This window comes from Xiphophorus hellerii, chromosome 13, assembly GCF_003331165.1.
Source record: "Xiphophorus hellerii strain 12219 chromosome 13, Xiphophorus_hellerii-4.1, whole genome shotgun sequence".
NCBI classification, from domain to species: Eukaryota; Metazoa; Chordata; class Actinopteri; order Cyprinodontiformes; family Poeciliidae; genus Xiphophorus; species Xiphophorus hellerii.
Genome location: NC_045684.1, coordinates 22,883,882 through 22,907,511, shown reverse-complemented (window position 1 = coordinate 22,907,511; position 23,630 = coordinate 22,883,882). Strand labels below are relative to the sequence as shown.

The 23,630-nt window shown below is 42.2% G+C and overlaps 1 protein-coding gene and 1 long non-coding RNA gene across 6 annotated transcripts in view; one reads left to right on the top strand and one right to left on the bottom strand.

Moving 5' to 3' along the window:
* The window catches only part of fam49al (family with sequence similarity 49 member A, like), a 40,716-nt gene that overhangs the window by 417 nt on the left and 16,669 nt on the right, over positions 1-23,630 (top strand). The window contains exons 2-3 of one of the 5 annotated variants that reach the window (XM_032580789.1): positions 15,003-15,096; positions 20,674-20,753. In XM_032580789.1, coding sequence (XP_032436680.1) covers positions 20,681-20,753 — 73 coding nt within the window. In that variant the 5' untranslated portion in view covers positions 15,003-15,096; positions 20,674-20,680. Of the gene's footprint in view, positions 1-15,002; positions 15,097-15,548; positions 16,357-18,779; positions 18,860-20,673; positions 20,754-23,630 lie in introns of those variants that run through there. The other 4 variants (XM_032580791.1, XM_032580790.1, XM_032580792.1 and 1 more) reach the window with 4 other exon arrangements.
* LOC116731194 (uncharacterized) lies at positions 13,850-15,014 on the bottom strand. The gene is made up of 2 exons (XR_004341553.1): positions 14,921-15,014; positions 13,850-14,410 (listed from the first exon to the last, which is right to left on the bottom strand). It is a non-coding gene; the product is annotated as an uncharacterized LOC116731194 (long non-coding RNA).

The following is a 23,630-nucleotide window of genomic DNA, read 5'->3' as shown; positions in this document are numbered from 1 at the left end:
ATCAGGGAAAGGATGCTGAGAGATGCGGGTCAGGATGGGGGGAGGTGGAGGCGGCAGGTGAACGGTGGGTATAACTTCCGCTTGGATGGTGGATAGATGGAAGTGTAGGTATCAAATGTAAACCTCTCAGGGCTGGTCAATCAATTTTTATTATTATTTACTGCATTTTCCAGGTGGGCTAAGGTTGTCACAAACATCTGCCCACTTAGCAAACGTCTATACATCAAACCAATAAGGCAAACATGAAGTTTCTGTGGATTTTTCCCTCCCAGTTATGTAGGACATACCAAGAACTACCGTAGCACATGTCACATAAAAATGAGACACATTAGTCAGGCATGTCAGCCGCCCACCCCTCACCTTTCCATCTTCATCACGTCTCGTGCAGCATACCGAGAGTTAGCTGGGGTCGACAAAACAAGCTAGCTAAAAGCAACGTAGCCCCAACGGCGAAAGCCGAACAGCGTCAGGAGGGAGAGAGAGAGAGGTGAGCTAAAAAAACTGAATGGAGGAGACAAATGAATGAGAGCGATGGCTTTCCAGGAGAGTTTTGTTCTGGCAATTGTGGGAAAGACTAAATAAAGAAAGAAAGAAAGAAAGAAAGAAAGAGAGGGTGAAAAAAGCTCGCGATCTGCCTTGTGACTCTGCAGGTCTTTGTGTGTGAAGGAGCCGAGAGAAGCGGAAGTAGAGATGCTAAAGAATCTTTATTATATAGCTATGACATGCCTTGTATAGTGATAAATTACATTGAATAGTAATAGATACACGATTAGTAGTATAACCTATCATGATAGCAGTAATAATAATAGTAATAATAATAATAATAATAATATTAAATTAATGACAGTTCAGTTAAAGTGTGTTGACAATAAGCATAAAAATGTAGAAACGTATAGACAGAAAGGGAAAGGAAGTAATCAGCATGTAATTGAAAGTTCAGATCTGTGTCTGTTCCTCTGGTTATCTACACACTGGTTTTATATATATATATATATATATATATATATATATATATATATATATATATATATATATATATATATATATATATATATATTCATTGATATTCACTGATGTGTGTCTGCACCACTACAGCTATCTTTAAATAGAGCACCAGTCTTTGAATCATGTGTGACTGCCTATAGGTTGTTTTTTTTTATTATTCCCCCTCAGCTGCTGCTATGGTATTTACTCCACTGTTGCTAGGACACTCCCTTTGAACATCTTAACCGAGCCTTTCCATTGGCCCGCCGCAGTGATGCAAGATTCCCTCACCCCAAATCTGTCCTGAGTGCCCATAGAAACATGCCCGTCTGCGTTTCCTCCTCGCTCCTTCCCTCGCTGTCACTCTTTTGTCTCACGCCCTCCCCTCCTCTCCTCTCTTCCTCCTTTCGTACTCCTCCTCTTCGCTCTCCTTTTTTCCTCTCTCTCCTCCAGTCCATTCCCCCTACTCTTCTCACCTCTCCGTTATTGCCCCCCCCCACAATATATAATTAATTCTCGCTTTCTGTAATCCTTGGCTCGCATCGGTCTTGATGAACTCTGTGCTCTGTGTCACTTTTCTTCCCCTCATAAAGTCTAATTGCCCGCTGCTAAATCGCATCAGCAGCATGTGGGAATGCACAATCATTCTCTCCTGCTGTCTCCGCGGAGGATTGCTGGTTTTGTGCGTCCCACAATGCCCCACTTCCTGCATCCATATGGGGTGAGTGAGGCATCTGATTAGCCCTTCTTACCATGAGTCAGGGGGAGCAGGTTTGACAGGGCAGAAGACGGGGATGGGGGTTGGTGTGTCACAGAGGAGGAAACTCCGGTTACAATCACTAACTTGTATGGATTTCGTTAGAATCTGTGAGTGAGAGACCAGCTCTGGAGTAATTGATAAATGTGACGTGGAAGGAGAACGAAACACGGTTTTCTTGTTTTTAGAATGGAAACCACAGAAAAGTGGCTCAGACTCAGGCGGATTAGAAGGAGGTTGTCTGTCTGTTTCAATTTCAAAGTTTTGCAACAGATTCTCAAACGGATTGGGATCAGGACTTTGACTAGGCCTTTATAACACATTAGCACGCTTTGATCCGAGCCAGTTCACCATGTCTCTGGTTGTATATTTAGGGCTGTTGTGCTGTCTGTTGTCATCTTCCTCATTAAACATACAACTGGAGCTACTAGGCGGATGTTTTACAACAATAACATTCCCACAGGATGATGCTCCAGTATGTGCATCTTAATTGGCATATAGGCCAGATGTGGTGTTTTCTAACTGGAACATGCTCTTCCACATGTTTGCTGTGTCGCCAGCGTTGGTGCAGCAGCTAGCCTCGTTGCTTTTTATTAGCTTGAGGGAAACCAGAGAGCTGTGGCTGTGGACGGATTTTCAGTAAACAGGTTTTCTTCAAGGACTCGCCTGTATTAAGCTCCAACCATTACCAATTAGATGACATCAGAGCTCAAATGGTTGCGCGTAGTTTTTATTAAAATTTCTATCAAAATGAAGGGTGTGCCACAAGTTTCAGATTTTTATTTGTAAAAATTTGTTGAAAACCTTAAATCGTTTTCCTTCCAATTCACAATCGTGCTTCATTGTGTCGGTCAGTCATAACCATCCCAATAAAAGACGTTGATAATTCAATAGAGTGGAACAGAAGAGAAGTTTAGGTGTAACAGGAGCATTAGGTATAAAGGTTCATGCACAAAAAAGTTCTTAAAGTGTTAAAAACAATACATAAAAAACAAGATTAACAATAATAATAATAATAACAATGAGGTACTGTACAAGGCTGTAACAAAAAAAAAGACTGCTCAGTTATCAGAAATAAAAATATCAGACTCACAATCCTGGGAATGTCCATTGGAGTCTTATCACTTTTCCAAAAAATGCACATCATTTGTATCTGTGCTGAACACTGAAAAAGATGGACTATTTACAACATCTTCTATTCCTTTTATGATTGTCACATGACAAAATGTGAATGCAGGCGGTATGAATACTTTCGAAAGGCCCCCCTTTGTGCACGTCATGCTGTAGGGACCAGAAGACGGGTTTGTCTGGGGTTAAGTCTTCAGATGCGTTGTCTAGAATCATAGTAAAACGATGTGAAATCATTTCGACTGTTTACCAAGCGAGGCACGGTGGAGGCTGTCGATGAAAACATGCGGCGCCAAATCCAGCTGTGACTACTCATGCCTGAAATCTATCGAATCCTCCACTTTTACCAATCATTTAAATACGAGAAGAACATCAAACACGTCTGCCCACACAGCTGCTAATAGATCGTTTTATCTCCAACTTTGAAAAGCGGTTGTTAAATTCCCCCTAACAAAATAAAACTATGGAATAAACTGTTGTTTTCCCCTTTTTTTTGATGCACACTCCATGTGCTACTCCTTCAGTGAAATACGGCACCCTCTCCATAAGTCAGTGGGAAACATCTGTCATTCGGGGCTTTTCCTCACAAGCTAGATCAGTTACAGAGCCTGAAATAATACCGGAACCCGAAATGTGATCCGTCTGCACCTGGTAATTGTGTGCGCATGAGTGTGTGTTTTCAATCCAGCGCTGTCAGGATTTAGGGATTACGTCCTCAGAGCTGCGATGATCCCGTTAAAGGGGCCACAGGCTGGAGCGCAGCGAGAACCACAAACAGAAAGCTGGAGGTTTAATTTGCCGCAAAAAAAAAAAAAAAACAGGGACAGTAAAATGTTTAATACTTGCAGCTAAAGTAACAGGGTTGGAAAGAAACATTGACTCACATGCAAACTTTTATAGACAACACTCACGTCTTTACAAATATGTTTATTTGGTTTCAGGATGAAGGGTAACAGTGAAGTGATCGATTCAGATGGAAACGACTTTAGAGTCAATCTGACAGAAGCAGGTCAGTTCATGTAGCTCAGAGGCTGAATAAGGAAGAAAACAAACACTCTAATCTCAGTTTAATAATAATTGATGCTTGGTGAGAAATCTGTTAATGACAAATTTTTTTCTCCAGAGGAAGCCAGCAGCAAGGCATTACTTAGAGGGATTTACTCGTTTAAGTGAACTTGAAACATCAATCTCACTGTCCTGTCATCTAATAAATATATACAGCATTTAATACATGCGTGTAAATTAAACGATAAAGCCTTTTAAAGATTCTTGCAATGACAAAAGTCATGTAGAGTTGTTTGTTCTGTTCTACACGAGACAAATAAAGCAGAAAACAAACACTGAGCCGCTTCCTAACACCGAATTTAATCGGTTTGTTCTCATTTTATTTTAAAGATGATCGTACATGTCGGAAGGGCATATTATTTCTCTGTGATAGTGTCAAAGTAGATTACATAATGTTCCAAAACACAACATAGATACACATCGCTTTACAATAAAATCGTAAGTCTTAACAGCTGTTTGTCATTTTAACAGCTTGAAGGCAGGAGGCTTTGTAGGAGCCTGTTGTTTCTGATTTTAATGTTGCAGCGCTGCTTGTCGGATGGGAACAGTTCATAAAGTTCATGGAAAGGCTGTGAGGAGCCTCTGACAACGTCCAGAGTCCTGTTCCTGTAGGCAACGTAAAGCACATCCTGGAAGAAAGTCGGGATGCTGCAGTGACACTTTCGGCTCCCGTCACTGTTCTTTGCGTGGACCTTTTCATTTACGTTCATGCGGCCGATGCTTTCATCCAGCTCCAGCTGTCGGCCTGAATTCAAAATTTTACTTCTGAAATGACTTAAGATTAAATTTAAACCCGTATTCATTGAAACCACAGGAGCTTTGTTCAATTTTTGTAAACAATTAACAACCAATTTTAACATTAAAGCTATATTTGCAAGTTGAAAAACCAGAGAGACGCTTCAGTTGCTATGACGTCTCTCACAGGTCCATAATATTATTTTTCTGAACGTGTACACCAAAGGAACATGGCAGTTATAGAGTAGCCTAGTGTGTGCACCTCTGCTTTTACAAGACACAACTGCCAGAAGAGAAAATAAATACTTTCTCGAAACTTTATGTGTGGAAGCCAAGAAGTTGACTTTTTAAAACCAGATTTCCAACTGCAAGAGGCGATCTTGTTATATTTCCAATATGTAACTACAGTAGGTCAAGTTTGACTTCCCAATACAAACAGAACAAGCTATTTTACTCTGTATCAAAGGTCAAGTGGTCTTGGGAGCCTCCTGCTGGCCGGGAGGCCTTAAACTGTGGCTTAATTTACTTACTTTATGCACTGATCTATATGAAGCTTATGAACCACAAGTCATGAACTTAACAATTAACTGATAGTAAATTTTCATATTGAATATTCTTAACAGGAAATTGAACTCATATATGCATTTGAGTTTACAATACAGAAATGGTAAAGGTAACAATGAAAAATGTTTCGATGAGTGTTTGGCAAAATCCATCGTATAGAAGTAGCGTTTTTGTTGTTGAAGGGAAGGGTAAAGATTAATGTCTATAAAATGAAGAACTCCACTTCATATGTTTCAATGCTTTACAGCTAGAATCATTTAACGGACCAAAAAATTGGCCCACTTTCACTGGTTTGAAGAGAAAAAGTTATAAAAGAATGAAGAAATTTAAGAAAAATCTTTGAATCTATTTGATTCTGAGAACTGAAAGTTTCAAGATCTGATCAATCTTCAGTGATTGCGTTCACCTCTAAATGAAACAGACTAAAGTGGATCCATTCCAGCCTGTAACCAAGCTTAACTTAAGCAACAAAACTTTCTCTTTAGTATTGAATGAAGGCAGAAGTGGGCAAATTTCTGAAAGTAATCAGTTTACTCAGATCTGCCCCCGCGGGACTTCCGACAGCGTCCGGGCCTGCAATTTGTCGATGAGATCAATCGCTGTCCGCTAACGTCAACAGATAGTCCGAATGTTCACCCTCTGGACATATTTGAGATCAATGCCACCAGGTCTAGGGAAGCTGGAGCCAACGGGACCAAGTGGGAGGCTGAAGTGAGGAGAGTGGGAGGAGAGAGGACCGTTTATTGTTCTGCTGCTAGATTTCAGTGAGTGAGAGGGAAAGTCATCTCTCAATGTCTACAGCGTGGGAAACAAGTATATGGATTTACATGGCAGCATCATTTTAATGTGAAGAGACAGAATATCGAATAAATATCCAGAAGGAATTTGTTATATAAACGTTGTAAACTGATTTGCATGTCTACAAGCGAAAGACGTACTTGCTCCTCTGCACTGCAGTAGAAAATCTGACACAAGATTGGATAAGCAGTCATTTGGCACATAAATCTGTCAGCTACTAAATACACGTGTCCATAGATTCATGTTCTTTCCCAACCTAACCACTAACGTGTACGACCCAAGAGCAGCCAAAGGACCACAGGGCCAGGATCGGACCTCTGTCAAAGGCTGGAGGGGTCTACAAGAACATCAGCTACATGCTAAGTGTGTTTATTTGGAACTAGATGAAAAGACAGTCAATGGCCCTCAGTCTGAAGATCCATGCAGGATGTAGTCTTTGTGTGGATGATCAACAGAAATATGAGGAATCAGATTTGAAAGCAGTGCTGACTACAGTCACCAAAAACACTACCTTTTAGCGCAGCATGCTCTGCTGAATTGAAATCGTGGACCTTCCTTACATTCTTGAGGAAGATTTCTTTGATCAGATGAGACTGGAGTCATTGACATCAGCTTGACCCATTTGATTTGGAAGAAGGGAAAGGCTGATGAATATGACTGGAAGTACGCTTTCTACACGGTCAAGCATAGAGGTGGAACTGTCATGCTTTGTGGCTGCTTGTTTGATAAAGGTTCAGGAGGAGCTAATGCACGGTACCATGTATCGCAAACTCTGGAGAAGAACAGGAGCTTTATTTCCTCCATCAGAACACGGAGAATCACCCAAAACATGTCACCAAGACAACGAAAAGGTTAAAGAAGAAGACATCTGAGCTTCTGAAAATCTGTGAAGGGAATTGACACTTTGGGTTGCAGAGACGCAGCAAAGAACCCCGGAGGATTTCTGTAACGACCGGTGGGCCAGAATCTCTCCTGAGCTAAAAACAAACCTGGTAACCAATTACTGAAAATGCTACTGCTCTGTGCTCACTAGTAAATGTTTCTCAAACATGTTCTAAATACTGCTTTGCTGATTGTCAAATAACTATTTCATGTAGTACAAATGGGTTTTTAACTTATCACAAAACGAGAGACTCAAGCCCCATCTCCCTTGTCAAGTCTCATTCTGGACGATTAACGTCCAGTTCCGTTCTAGCCAAGCTGGGTGTTCCTCCACTGGCAGTGCATTCCTCACGATGAGGACATGACTATCGATGCTCCGATGATGTAATTTTGTGTGCGTACCCTTGGGCACACAGTTTCTCTGAAATTTGTTGGTATATCTTTATTCGTTGTGGGTTGCCTTGTATAGTTGACCCTGTGTGCATTCTTCCACTACAATTGATGAAAAGGTTTGGATCGCAAGGTTTGACCACGGAGTTACCGATTTGCAGCTCACCACCTCAAAACTACTACAGTATCGTCAATTGAAAATGGTAGTTGAGATCTTGTTGTTGACGTAAATCCACGCGCCAGTCAACGAAGGCACTCTGCTGCCAATCAAGAAGCCTCTTGCGCCCAATACCTGGCTAGGTCTGGCTAGTGCCACTCCTGATGTGGATCCAGAAAACAGCGAAGAACCACAGAAGATCTCCAAATGGAGACAAATCTGACTGGGGAAGAACCGGTTAACGACATGCCTGTGGAGAAGAGGCTTAAGTCCCTTAAATTTAGGGTCTGCAGGTTGTTGATGTAAAATCTGAGATCAGATTAAATTTCTTCTTTTTTGCTTGACCAAGGCAAAACTCTGCAGTCATTTTCTATTTTTAGTGGAGCAAATTGGGTTTATAGTTCAGTAAGCAACAGCTGAAATATATTAAGATTGCATCATAGCAGAAATACTCGTTATTCCTCATCCAATGCAGGTTTGCAGAATCATATTTTAGAACAACACAGGCTGTCTGATTTCCAGATTTTTTGTCGTTATACAGAATTTTGGGGCAGTCCAAAACCAAAACCCTTCATGCATGTTCTATATTTGTTTGGTCAAATGGACTTTTACCTGGAATCATTCAATCTGGTGAACTGTTTTCATCATTGTGAATCGTGCACAAGTTTTCAGTCACCTTATGGAAGCTCATTAGTGGTAGAACAGAGAGTACGACAGTGTACTACCGCGGTATCAGTTCTCCTTACAGCTTTTTTAAAATCAGTACCTCTGTAAGTGTCTGTGTGTGTCGGCGTGTGTGTGCGTGTGTGTGTGAAAGTGGCTTTGAAACCCATTTTCTTAATGGTTCAACTCTATGAAGTTAAAACAACAAGGGAGTGTTTGTGTGTTTGCTCATGTGTTTATGCCAGATCCTAGCATGCCACGGACACACCAGGACGCTGGCAGCCCCGGTTTTATTTCATGTTTGATCAGGCTTGTGAGACAATACGAACACAGTTTTTTAATGTTTGTTTCTTTCACCCCCTTCTCCCCCCTCAAATCAATAGGTTCTCATCTAGTTAGCTCCCATTGCTATTTTTCATCAAAACAACCAAAAAAAAAAACAAACCCCCAAACACAACAGGGATAGAAAATATCCCATTAGACAAGAATAAACCTGAAAAACGGCCAAGATCTCACGCTTTCACACCGGGGATTGACCGCATCCATTTTTAGTCCACTCTCTTCTTGCTCCATCAATCCCACCCCCCACTACCCCTACCTTGCGCTGAAGCCAATTTCCGGCGTTTGAAGGTGCTGCTGCTGCTGCTATTCTTCTCCTCCCAGCGGAGCAGGGAAGAGTGTAGCGCTGCATCGTCTGCCATGTGAGACGCGCTGCAGCACTCTGTGAAGGAGCATCGCCTCCGTCAAGGACGGGCCCAGTCGCTCCAGCGGGCTTCGGCGCACAGAGCTCAATATAGACTGCCGGTTGCACAGGGGGTCAGGGGTCAATGCGTTCCTCCTCTGTGGTCATGAGCCGCTGGCTGTGGATTTAAACACAATAGGACCCGGTTCTGCACTTTATTGGATTCGCTCTTCTTTTCCCTGCGTTATGTTTAGATTTTAGTTCATTCATGATGGCGGTTTTGCTTTTTTGCCCTTGTTGGAGCAGCCAGTGTTTTCCCACAGAACGTGCACCCGGTACAATTTTACTTCCTCGTTCCATTCTTCATTCCTGATGAGTTTTGAGGTGGACATATTTGGATCCAACGCCGAAAGATAATCACTGGCATTGCACTGTGGATTTTTTGTGAAGTTATTACTCCTTTTATTTGACGTCAAACCTGACCTGGGAATGACATCCCAATGGCTTATATGGGCAGCCATATTGGATTTTGAAGCTATTCACTGACGTCCAACTTTCTTAGTCAGACAGCCGACTTTAGTGGGAGTTCTTGTTGTGTTTCTGACTGAAAAACATAGGAATAAAACTCAACTAAGTTGGTTTTGCTGTTTTAAAACGGTAACTTTATAAAACTATGGTACAAAACAAAAACGTTCTGCGCTGTTCCTGCGCTTTAAGATCCAGAGAAGGTGCCAAAATGACGGAAGTTTTCCCCTGCACATATTGTGTACATTTACCTGCACACAATCAGTCAGCTGGCTGAAAGAAAGCAGACACACATTTCCGATGCTTACGGGGAAAAGTAATCGGCAACTACGGACTGGTCAGGTCATGAAAAATAAAGACAATCCTGGAAGCTAACGGAGTGTCACCCATCTCTTCTACATAAAGCAACAGTCAGAGATTCGACTTTTAGTGTTTAAAACACTAAAAGTTTTACCATCAGTAACCCTGAAGTGGCTGACTGCAGACTGGCTCCACAGTAATATAACACAACTTATTAACCAGCTGATATCTACTCAATTAAGAGGAGAATGACCAAAAAAATAATAATATTCGGAACAATATTCATTTAGAATCAACTACATTACATATATTTTTGCCGAAGTCTGTTTCTGAAATACAAATAAATCATAACATATAACATTTTTGTAACAGTACTAATCAGTATTTGTATATTATGTGGATTGTTTTTCATGAATACTAAACACGTTTCACGTAAAATTTTGTATAAATATAGCGAAACCATAAAACTGTCTTGATCATAAAAAAAAAAAAAACTCATTCCAACTTAATGCACATATAAGCAAACCATCATTAATGTAAAATCCCAATTGGCCTAAATTTGAGTTAAATCAGACACAATTTGTCCCTTCAAATCAACTCAAACGTCCTTTTGTTTTCCACCCCCCACTGAACGCAACCCGGCCTATAACAGCCCCCCAGGCATGCGGGCGTCTCCTGACCCGCAGGGAAGCAACGTGTGAGCCTCCCGCCGAGGACAAAGAGCAGCTCGCCTGTCTTTGTTTACAGATAGCGGGGCTTCTGGGAAACGGCGTTTAACGACTACATACAGCACGGCCGCATCATCAGAGCCCTGAAAGAGCCAGGTGTGTGTTCTCGCTTCGACAGGCGCTGATGAAACGTCCCACTTCTCAAATAAATGTTGGCGCTCCAGTAGATCCGGATACCACTAAGCCTGAAATGCTCCTGCTTTTCTGCCGTTGTAAAAGCCCCGACGCCTTATCGTGGTATTCATATTAATATTCATGGCTACGTTAAGTATAAAACACAGTCTCTTGGTGTGGAAAAATAAAAAAAAGATTAGAAAGTAATAAACTTCATTTTCTCAAAAAATGGTCTGTGGCTGAAAGGAAAAAGATCAGCAAAAAATACAAACATGTGGATTAGTAATTTAAAGATGGGATCTGCGCTTGCAGGGTTACCATATATTTAGCTTTTTTTTGTAGTTTAATTGAAAAAGGATTTCAGATCAAAATGTTTTTGCATTTAAACATGTCATAACATCCCTCTCCGTCAATCAAAGCATCCTCTACGCTTTTCTTTGTCAGCTTCGCAGCACAGGCTCACAATGCTCATGGCTCTGGACCGGGCATGTGTATGCGTGTGTGTGTGGGGGTGTGTGTGTGTGGCACAGAGGAAGGGAGAATAAAGGGGGAGGGGCTGTGCAGGAGTGTCACAGGCTTCGCTTTTTAGTTTCCATCTCTGACATTCTCTTTTCCTTAATGAGAAACAGTTACATTTATTGTTGCCTTTCAAAATAAGGCGTATCAATACTCTTCAGAATAAATCAAATCATGTTGGTGATGGCCATAGCAGACGGTTTGAAATACCTAAATGCAGAGTTACTGCTTTGGATTTTCAGAATGAAGTTTAGCCTCGCTTCAAAATAAAAGTTTATAAGTCCGATTAATGCAAAAGCAAGTTCCAGATTACCAACAGAACTATGTGAAAAAAAGTTGTTCTAATAAATCTCGCAATTTTTAAAATGAGAGGCTCGCTCTTTTATTTGTTGACTTACTTTGAGTAGCTTTGAAATATCTCACAGGATTTCCATGATAATTATGGATATTCTTGCAAATTTAACGCCTCATGTTTCATAAATGAGTTTATAACAAAATGATGTTTCACATTGCTAAAGAAAGTACGACAAAGGTCATTTTTAATTTGCCTTTCCTCATGATTAGCAATTTGGAAAACCAGGTTGAGGTTTCTATGAGTACTCTTCAAAATAAAAGCCTCCATATTTAATAGAGCAGATTATTGAAAAGATCAAATCCACAAGGCAATGGGGAGCTAAACCTGGCATGAAATAAACTGATTCGGTCGACCCTTTAAATGATTCATCTTGTATAATCTTCAGTGTTGGTCTTCAGCAAGAGTGGGCTTCAAATTCCTAATGGGCCTAAAACCAATTGAGTTACAAATTGGGATTTTCAGAATACAAATGTGGAAATACTGCAGTAATAAATGCCTTAAGATTAGCAATGGAAAACACAAGAAAAAAAATGCAATGAAAATGAGAAGAATCGCCTCTAGTTCGGGTCTCACTTGAACTTTTGAGATACTAATCAGCTCCCCGATGTGAAAATACTTTACTGCGACAGCTACGCGTCATAGCAACTGTCCAAAAGTCACATTTCTGCAGCTCAAATCTTATGATGGTGCGTTCCATATTCCATTTAGGCTTTAAAGACAAAAGCATCTGTCGTTGGGTCTAAATCAGATTGGAAAGGCATTTTGGTGGCACGCAGTGCTACAGGATAAGTGGCAGCCATCACCAACCTGAGGATTTTTATTTTAGTTTCCTTCAGTGCATCAAGTGTATCTGTGGCCTGAGGCCAGTTGGCTGTAGGAATCCATTAGCACTGATGTTTTAGCTGCATTTGACAGAGTTAGCTCCCACTTTATTCCGGAAAGTCACTCTTTGTCACATATGCTGGGTTTGTTTCGCATTTTCTCTCTCCTTTCTGTCCTTAAATAACCCGATCTTCCTGATGTGATCTAAAAATTAGACTTGCATTGGTTTACGTGAGGCTGAAAAGGCCGTCTGATTCCTCGCTCTTCGAAGGCACAGCCACAGCCTCCTGCTCTCATCGCTATCTTTAGATATGCTGACAAAGGCAGAGGATCAAAAGAACAAGTCAAACAGGTGTGTGAGAAGAAAGGTGCATCAAGCAGAAGGCATCAAAGAACAGCCTTTATGGACGGAGAGAGCGAAAAAGTCAGACAGATCGGATTAAAAAAAGCATTTCCTGCTGACTTTTTTTTTATCTTATCAAAGAAGCATCTTTTTCAGCAAGTTGTACAAGCGAGTCTTTCTATGCGAGCAGTTTGTGAGAAATCTACGACAAGAGAGAAAAAAAGGATTAAATTTCCACCAGAAAACTCTGAAATTATGAGACTTCTCCAATTTTTTGACTTTTAAAAGTCTGAAATTTCCTCGTTTTTTCTACAGATTCATCTTAGCATTTCCGAATATTTTTGTAGCAATGTTTTTGTTTTTTGAAACTCTGACGTTTCTATTTTTTTTTCTAGAAAAAGCCCTGAGATTAATCTCAACATTTCTGAGTATTTCATTGGAAATTTACTCCTTTTGACGATGGCCCTGATACGCTGCTGCTGGACGGTTAAAGCTCTCCAGACCCTTCTCATCGTGTCTGCTCTCTGGAGAAGGCAGAGCAGGCTAATCTTTGATTAACGGGACACTGAATCATGGTGACGCTCATAAGTGCAGTGTCAATATCAAAGTCTTCCGGGATTCAGGCTGATTAGGTGCAGCCTCCTTCAGAAATACACACTAACCTTATGTACTGCGGCTCTACCACACACATTGTTTTCATTTTCGATATGCTGCTCAGACAAACAGCACAGTGTACTGAATGACGTGATGCACTGCAAAAAATGCCAAATATTACCAAGTATTTTTGGTCTAGTTTAGTTTCTAGGTCAAATTTCTTTGTAGACTTGAAATAAGTGGGCGTTAATACCACTTAAACCCAACATTTTTGACTTATTTTGCAGAAGTTTTGCAGAAAACTCAAGAGAAAATGTGGGGATCTATTGATTCAGAACAGAAGAAACTGATTGATGTAATTTGACAGTGTACAGGTACAAAACTGCTTTGGTTTGTTAAAATAATACTTGAGCACACAGCTGTTATCCACCTCTGGAGTCTAGAGGGCCACCTAAAGAGCTATGACAGGCCGGATTTGGCCCCCGGGCCTTGAGTTTGGCCCATATGCTCCAGATAGTTAGTTGCAACTATTCTGCTTTTGGAGTATGAAAATGTACAGGGGAGAACGATGATATTAAGCATTAAGATATTAAGCTCGCGGTTAAATTTAAAAAGTGCTGAGAAAGCAAACAGAAGGTTTGGAACTCAAACAGCAAACGGAAGCGCTAAGCTAATTAGCAGAACTGAAAATAGTAATCCATCAGCGCAATAAGAGCCCTGGGCTTAGGATAAAATTGGAAACTTGCACACATTTAGATATACTTAAATACTTTAACACAAAAGGCAACAGCTCTGATAGGTTTAGCATATTGTAAGGTAATGAGATTTTGTGGATTTCTTTAAATACCTCTTACTAACAAAGCTGAACACAATAGAACAGATAAATCTCACTTAACAGATGATGTTCCCCTCCGTTATGTCCACAGGTGTGAATTTGACCTATGCACAGGGGCGATCAGCAGTCATTGACCCTTTGACCTGGGTCAGTTTGGTCAAGTTCCCAAAGTAGATCACTGGATGTGGAAGCTCCACAAGAGCAAAATGTTTCATGGACGAATCCGGAAACACAGGAAATAGTGAACCGAGTACGGGCCGTCGTTATCCAACCGACGAGCCGTGCTGAAAACATCAAGCCATGCCTGAGTGTGTGTTGCCATGAGAATGAGAGGCTGTGTTTCCCTAGCAACCACTCTGCAAATATGCCGCCTTCCTCCAGTCTGCACTCTCTCCTGATGAGATTCGATGATGCAAGGGCGGCAGCAGCGGTGTTAATAGTTGCACCAGTCAGCGGGTCAGACGTGGCCCAGGCTGCGTAAGAAGCACAATAATGAGATTCATTTGATGAGCTTTAAAGTACAGAAGAAAATGCGACATGTGCGTTCAGCTTTCCAGGTGTTGTTTTTACAGGTAGTTTTGAAACTAAGTTAGCAAGTTTATGTTGCTAACTTAACTTAGCTATAGCTTTAACATTGCTCCTTTAAGAAGGCTCCTTGTGTGAACCCGTGACACAAGAAGACTGGAGGTTTTAGCCTCACATTGCAGGCTTTAAGGCTCAATTCCAATTTTTTTGCTAAAGTAAAATTTTTGCGTGGTGGTTCACATTTCCAAATGTATGCGACCTGAATGTGTGAACTGCAAACAAACTAAAAGTGTCCCGCATGCGCAGTAGAGGACGCAATAACGTCACACGTATCAAACATGCTAAAGTATTTGTGCATATTAGCTGATCACCATCCCCAAACCCAACGAATACCGCAAGCCTGTTGTATTGATGTTTTTCAGCCACAAAGCCGAAAAGAAAGATTTTTCTTCGCTTACTGCCTGGTCAAACCCCAGCCATTTTGCTGTGGTGTGCAGAGTTTGATGATGATCCTCTTTCCTTTCTGTCCGTCTTTTCCAGGTGTTGGGTGCTGATGCTGTAACCAGCGCGAGGAGCTGAGAAGCCCCGGTTGATGCAGTGAAGTGTTCCAGTGGGATAAACACAAGCAAAGAAGGTAGGGAAACAAAAGACAGTGAGAAAAAAAACGCATTACTTTTTCGAGAGCTGGCTCACTCTGCGCAGCCCCTGAGCGGGTTTGACCCGCAGGCCAGTGAGCGTCCCGTCACTCAAGGGCAGTTTGCGGTTTCCAGAAAGACTCTCAGAGGGTATAGAGGAAGCTCGAATTGGTGAGTTAATAGAAGTTGGACTTGGCAAAGAGAGCGAGCGCTGTGTCTTTGCTCAGCTGCTGAGCTGTAACAGGAGGATTCTTTCAGTGGGAGCTGAAAGGAGCCAGGAAGACTTAGCTCAGCTGCTTGGCTCCCGGTCTAAACCAGGTTTGCTTTTCATGCCCATGTGGTCGCAGAGATGTGTCTTCATTGAGACTCAAGGAGGCCCCTCGGCTTGGTTCCTCCACTTTGCTCCCCGGTTGCGTAAGAGGAATTATTTGCTCCACTTTCACTCTGGCTATCTAAAGGTTGTGTCTGTTTGCATGTATGAGAAACTACTTCGACCAGAAGCCAGCGATCGCACTTCCCAATTCCAAAAATGTCGTGCCTCAATGCTCCAACAGTCAGTGATCTAATGACTATTATGCAATGCGTGGCCCCTATTGCCTCCCGCCTCGCTCTTAGACGTCTTTGCACCCAAGGGCCACCAGCGAGAGTGAGTGGCCTCCTGACGGAGATGTCCTGTGACAAAAGGAGGCCAAAAAGTCGGGAGAGTGCTGCTCAGTGGTGAAATGGAGAAGTGAGGCAGAAAGGAGAGCTGCAGGGAATATTTTTTGAGGAACCCATCGTGGTGTCAGAAACTAAAAGAGAAAATGAGCTTTTCAGTGCAACAGAAACGTGAGCAGCGACAGAGAGGCGTCAGAAAGAGGCAGAAATTAACAGAGCCTCGGGTCTGCGGCGAAAACCTCGACGCTGCACAGAATCGCCCTCTGAACAAGGTGTGAACAAAGAAAGAAAGAACTGAGCAGCATCCGGGTTGAAGCTAATAGAGAAAACCACAGGGCTTTAAATAGACGTCGAAAAGAGAAGTGCGAAGTGGACTTCACACTCAAACAGAGGGAGGAAGAGAGACACGAGTACGACTTTACATCCGTCTCCAGAGAGGCGGCGAGTGGCAAACCGGAGCCACTGGGGGACTCTGAGCTGGAATAACTGGGGGATTTACTCTCGGCGACACTTTCAGAAGGCACAACAAGAAAGTAAGACAGGAGGAGAGAGTTGGGGGTGAAGAAACCGAGGAAGAGGAGCATCACTGAGAGGAAAAGAGGGTAAGACGACAGAGAGTCTATGAGATTCTTTTCTAATTTTCTCTGTCTGAAGCTCGACATGCCGTGCCCTGGTGATTGCCACGAGAGAGGTGCAGTTTAATTTTAAAGACACGCATCACAGGTGGTACAACAGCGACCGTTTGTGCAAGCTTCACACCGTTTTCCCCTCCATCCTCGGCTGCGGCGAGCAGACAGCATTGCCAGGCCAACAGTATCCTGGCAACCATGCGCCGAGCGCTGCTCTGGGGATGGACCTCCTGCTGCTCCAGTCTAAGCTTCTCATGTGTGTGCTGATATGTGTGTGGATACCTCTGACAAAGGGAAACATTGCGTCACCTGGTTTTAGTCACTTGTGGTCGAGGATGTGGTTCGAATCTTCTCGACTCGACATCACGGCCCCTCATTAAGTCTCCTGTTCATGTATTCTCCAAGGCTATAAGGTAAAGTTAGATAAAGTGTGGGCTAAACTCGTGTGTTAGAGCAATGACTCAGCATGCAGAGGTACTTCTTTGCTGATGCAGATGGAGAAGGATATTTGAGGAGGCATGGGTATCATCAGAGATGACGCAGAACGTCAATACCGTCCGGCTGTGTCTCGGTGCTGCATTGCGACCCTCGCTCTCGTTGAGTGGTAATGAAAAGACTGGGCCTTGTTCTTTTTCTACACGAGGGACGGTGGCATCTCATAAACATGCTAATGCTGGCTGTAAATCCTTCCTCCATGGACCGATAGGCCTCTCCCGAGTGCTAACATAGCACATAAAGTCAGCAGGGGAAGTAAAGCCTTGGTTTCTGTCACCATAGTCCTCCCGTTGTACAACAAGAAACACAGATTTTACATCACAGAGCTTTGTGTCTGTTTTTGCCGTACATGTCCCAGTTTGGTTTAAACTTTCTGGTAGTGAATGCTCCTGTTGCTCTACCTGCTCTAAAGACGCTCGGAAAGACTTTGAATCTCAGCAGTGTGATACCTTACCTTCAGTGCCTTGCAAAACTGTGCATGACCTTTGAACTTTTTCACATTTTGACATGTCACAATGACAAACCTCGATGTATTTTACTGGGCTTTTATGACATAGACCAAAACTAAGTAAATTGTGAAGAGTGCGGTGCTGTTTTCTTCTGATACCCAGACTCAGATGCCATGTAATCAGTGAATAAGATCTGCCTGTAGTAGTTTAATGTGGCAGAATGAATTTGGCTCAGTGCTCAGAGGAACTAAGAGCATCACAAGGACCAGGATGAAGGTGTGTGAGGTTTAAAGCAAGATTACAGGACAACTGTTAGTCATGCAGTCCACATCTCTGCCACTGTTTAATACGAATAAACAAGTTGGTTAGACTTGATGAGAGGACAGATGAAGCTAAATAATCTCCAACTTCCACACCTTCCCAACTCAGCTCCTTCAGACTAGCCATCAGCAATTAGCAAACATACGATTGACCTGCGCTTCTGATGAGCTCATCATGGAAACTATTTCTCAGTCCAGTGTTCCTAAGAACTGTTGTAAACAGAATAATGGAAAGGTGTTGTTATGATGACGTGCTTAAGGCGATGTGTCAAAAAGAGGAGGAGCTTCTTAAAGAGACAGAGGCCCAATTTCAAGGCCTCAAATTGAAAAGTCCAATTTCTTTTAATTTATGTTTGATGTATACAGTATTTTTATAACAGCTGAAGGTAACATAGTTACTTATCTGTGCTATAAAGTTGTACTATGTATCCAGAAAATAAGTAATACTTATTTTCGGCAGCCTAGCACCTTTAAATATAATTCAGAATCTTTGTGAAAACTTTAAAATGAATGATCACATTCACGTTTAGTTTATTACTTCACAATTAAAGACTACATTTTGTCCGTCTACTCTTGAAATCCCAATGAAATTCATCCTTATGAATATAATGTTGCAAAATGCACATGGATACTTTTGCAAAGCACTGTACTTCTCATGCTATGTGTGTTTTTTTGAGCTCTGGCATCTACCATGTTGGTTCAAAGGTAAAAAAAAAAATCTCTGGAAAGCATCTATAGACCACACTGCCTATAAAAACCATTAGATGGGAGCAGTCTGTATACGGCAGGTTTTTATTGGGTTACTATAGCAATGTAAACGGATTAAGACCACTGCCCAGCTCTAGTGACTCTCAGTAAGTGAGCTAAATGATTCGGCGCTGGATTTAGACCACGCTGTAAGTGGATACAGCATATTGGACATAAACTGTGATCAGTGTCACTGATGGCTGGAACGTCTGCTTCCGCTCTGGAGATGCTGCCTCAACAGAAGGACGGAGAAGACGAGGAACAAGGCAGAAATGCAGACTGGTTAGACGAACCCGAGGTGTTCTCCATGTCTCTGCTGTGTGTTGGTGTGTTTTCTTGCGCGCTGCCAGGTCCTGTATGCATTTTGTTGTTTCCTCCCGTCCAGGTCGCTGGCCATGGGGAACCTCATTAAGGTCCTTGGCAAGGATTTAGAGAACTGTCCGCATTTTTTCCTGGACTTTGAAAGTAAGTGAGCGCCAGGGTGTGTGTGCACGTGTCCGTGTGCTTGAATTGTGAGTGTGGAGCGGAAGGTGGCGCCGTGGGAGGTCGGTGGCCGGGTACCGAAGGGAGGGCAGGGAGGGAAATGTTCGGGTGTGAGCTGCTGAGTCGGTGATGGTGTGATGGAGTGTTGTTGAGGGTGTTGTTTCTCATTATCAGATGCTCTTCAGTCCCACTCTCACTCAGATAATTGTGTAGATACCATTATTAGACATCAGCATTTCTGGGAATCAGAACAGAATCACCGGCAGCAGACAAGGCCTGGGCTGGCATGACATTCTAATGCCCTAAACAGAAACACCTTGATTTCATGGTAATACAGCATTCACAAAAATAAAGTACTATAATCAGCTTTGCTTAAAATACACATAATGCTTTTTTGGGGTTGTTGGGACAGTAGGAGTACCCAGAGAAATCTCATGCGTTCCCTAAAGCCAGGACCAGGAAGCTACATTTTATTTGTATAATTTTTCAGGCTGGAGTTAGCAATTATTTTAGTGATCATTTATCCCATCAAATATTCTGTCAATTAGTCAAGTAATCCAAAAATAAATGGGCACACTATGAGTATAGTCATTTAAACACAACATTCAAAATACATAAAATAGGCAAATAAACAATTCAGTTACTTTTCTAGGTGAGAACAGAAAAACTGTGTTGCTTAAGTTACAATAAAATTGCATTGCTTAAGTTTAGTGCACACGATTATTTGGTTACTAAATTAGTTGTCGAGTATTACACTCGACAACTAATTGTTTCAGCCCTAATCAGTTTTAGCTATTCACATTTTGAGACAAATACAAAAATGTGTAAAAAGTATTAACAACTTACCAATTGCTTGTTGCTAGGCTGCCAGCACGTCCTCTGGACTGAATATGAATTCACAGGCGTCTACGTTAGTTGTTGCCATTCAGTAGACTGTGTCTGTATGGATATTTAGTTTAGATTGTGTAGATTTTTTTTTAAGCTCGAGGAAAAAATCTGAATTTAGACTTTTTCATAGTAGTGAGTTAGCTAGCTCATCAGGGAGCTAGCAGGCTACGTCTGTTTAGCTGATGTACAGAGTGATGAAAAACTGATGTACAAAGTGGTGAATAAGACAAAATAAAAGCAAATAATGACCAATTAAATTTTTCTAAACACCTAAAGTAGTTTTGCTTGTTTCACCTGATGTCAGGAGCTTGACAAGGCCTTGTTAGCTAACTACTTTAGCCATGTAGCTACCGACATGATTAGCTTCACTTGTTTCATAAAGTTAAAGGGAATTTTCTTCCTTTTACCTTCATACACACCTGACTGACAGCTTGCAGCTTCAGGTGAGAGGTGGGGAAGCAGAAAACTGGACTTTTGAAGACAATGATATACCTTAAAACCAGCCTTTGCCTATCATAGAAAAGTATACAAGCTTTATATTTAGGATTAGATGTGTGTTTGTTTTTTTTTGTCACCACAAACTAGTGTACTCCAGGGATTTAGCCATGCAGTTATTGTTTCCATGCAGGTTTCTATGCTGCGTTGGTGAGCAACATGAGAGCGGGACTGAAGATGCTCTGTTGTCAGTGTTGCCATGCATCACCCAGGCCTTACTCCCACCATGCCATTCCAACAAACCGCTCTCTCATCCGGTCGCCCACCTCCACCACGCCGCCTCCTGCACGCCACACACATATGCGGCTCACACACACACATATCCATACACCCGTGTGCGCACAACCCAGCCCCCCACCCTGACACGGCCATCCCCTCATCACCCACAGACTTCTCCCCTCTCTCTGTTCCAGGGGGCTCATGGGAAACCTCCTGAAAGTGCTGGCTTGCGCCGAACTTGAGCATGGGCCAATAGTTTTCCTTGACTTTGAACGTGAGACCATCAGCTTCTTATTTTGAGTTATCCCTTTCTCTTTGTTGCCTTTCCCTTTTATTTCAACACCATTCCATCCGCCTTAGCTAACCATCGTACCATCTCTACTTCCTGGTTCCCCCCCCCCACCTCCCTCTGTTCTGTTTCCCCTCACTCTTTATCTTTTCCTTTCACGGACTGGCATTTTTGAATCATTTGGCTTCTTTTGAGAGAATCCCTCAAAAGAAGGGACTGCTATAAGATGGTAATCAATACGCTTTGATCGTCACAGACAGAAAGATGAGAACAATTAAACAGCAAATGTCAGTCCTGCGTGGGTTTTTTGTTGCTCGCCGATGACAATGTTACACACAATCTTTCGTCATCCGAGTACATCCTCCTCATCCTCCTCATCCTCCTCATCTCCTGCTGGATGTCGGGTCTTCCTGCGTGTTTGCTTTCCACTAATGCGGGTGTATGAGAGTGTGATGAAGAGGCTGAGAAAGAGAGAATGACTGTGGAGAAAACTGTTGTGAATACAATCACTCGTGCTCCTTCTTCCCCCACTTTAGAGGCTGCAGTGCAAAAATCATCCATCCTAACAAGATCTTTGACGCCTTAAAGTTGATTGAAATCAAACGAACTGCAAAGTTATTTCCATCCTCACTGATCAAATATCAGTTTTCTTCTATATTAGTTATTACTTATGTTACCTGCTAGAAACTTGACAGGACCAAAGAGCCTGTTAGGATGTAGATGCACAGGGTGGTAAAAGTATTTTCCTCCTTAAAGATCGCATCTGTTTTTGATTTTTTTTGGGTCACATTTAAATGTTTCAGATCAAGCCAGTTTTAATATCATGAAAAGCTCAGTAATGCAGTTTTCAAACGAGGTATTTCATTTGTTACAGGGGGTAAAGCTAGCCAATCTGTGAAACCATGTGAAAGTATATTTGCTCACTTTGGTAAACCATCAACTAGCTGTAATTTACCACAGTTTGTGTCATTAGTCAAACCCAAGTCTGTAGAAGCAAGAAACAGAACCTGTCTGACAACATGAAGTAGGCTAACACGCTCCAGTCTGCCAAGACTCCAGGAAATCCCAACAAGAACAATTAGAGAAGAAATAAAACAGTGATGAACCTTCTCAGGACTGGCCAGCCTCCCATTGTTGCTCCAAGATGAAAAAGACAAGAGTTAACAACTGAACAAAGACAAAGAAACTGGGCAAAATGGTTTTGGTGGCTAAAACTGCTGTTTACCAAAATAAAACCGCCCAAACACAAAGACCCGTCTCATGTATATTTTATTCATATTGGAGGGTTTAAGAGGATGGACAGCATGTTTAAGGAGATGGCTCAGCATCTTACTGGGATTTATGGGCATTCTTTGAGTAGGCCACTCCAAAACCTTTTCTTAGTTTTTCCAAACCATTTAGACGCAGACTGGCTGGCGGGCTTTGGATCATTGCTCTGCTGAAAAACCCAAGTCCGCTTGCACTTAAGGTCACAGACTGATGGTCAGGCGTTCTGATTCAGGATTTTTCTGCTAGAGAGCAGCATTTATGGTTCCATCAATCACAGCAGGTTCTCCAGAAACAGAAGCAGCGGAGCAGTCATTGACCTCGTTTGACTGTCGGAATGATGTTCTCTGAAATGCTGTTAGCTTTGAACACAACTTCCAGAAGGTTCAGCTTTTGTCTCATCAGTCCACAGAATATTTTTCTGAAGGATTTTGGGGATCACCAAGATGCTTTTTTTTGGTGCCAAATAAGTCTGGAAAGTTTTGGCCAAAATCCCTCCAAAGAGGCGTAAAAGACTCAATGCCTGTTGTCACTTGATAGCAGTTGTTACCACCAAAGGTCACGTAACGACTTATAGGTTTTTCACACAGGTTCAGGTTGGTTTGGCTAGCTTTTTTCCTCATTTACTCAGATTTTCCTCGTCTGATGTTGAAATTTACTTGACCTGAAACGCTGCAAGTACGTCGTAGTGTTGGGGCGGGGGGAGGCAAATACTTTCTCACAACTCTGTATTTGCACTGTGTCCGTTCATATCCTGCCCTTTCTTTGCCACCTTCCCCCCTTTAACAGCTGTCTTCCTCCTTCTCCTCCTCCCTCGCCAGCTGTACGTTAGAGCAGGAGCCGGGGGAGCTCACTGCTGCTGGCGTGAGACGTCAAACTGTCAAATAGGCTGAATTCCTCCCCCCGTTTCATTATGCATGTGATTCACTCGACTTCAAAAGCAAAAATGAATGAGTCAGAGTAGGGAATGGCAGCTTTAGAAGACCCTCCTCATCCACCTCTGTGCCATCTGTGAGCTCTCTCTCTCTCTCTCTCTCTCTCTCTCTCTCTCTCACTCTGTGTTTCTTTCTCTCTCTCAAATCTGGGGAGGCACTCACCTCTGTCACACAAGTCTGGTTTGAGCCGACCTTTGCTTGAAAAGTTAACCACAGGGCTGTGTTTGAATGGCTGCAGGCGACATTTTGTGGACAGCTTTTTAAAAGTTTTAATCATGACAACATCATGCTTAAAAATGAACATTTTAGAAAAAGTTTTACCATAACGATGCACAAAACTGGGTTTTTAAAGCCACAACATTGGGTAGAGAGATTAGGGTTTACATGTGAATTTAAAATTACACACAAAAAAACATTTTGCACAATAAAATAATTTCAGGAGTAACTCTCTGTTTCTTGGTAACACACCCAAAAGAAAAACAGCCAATCACATGGCAGCGGCTTACCTACACCTCCAAAACAGATACCTGCACATCATCACAAATCACGACTGGATTTTTCCAGCATCAGCTCCATCGATCCACTGCTGCAGCCTCTAAGGTTTCTGAGCTCCTACAGGATTGGGGATTTCTCCTTTTTCCCCCCATTAAATTAATAACAA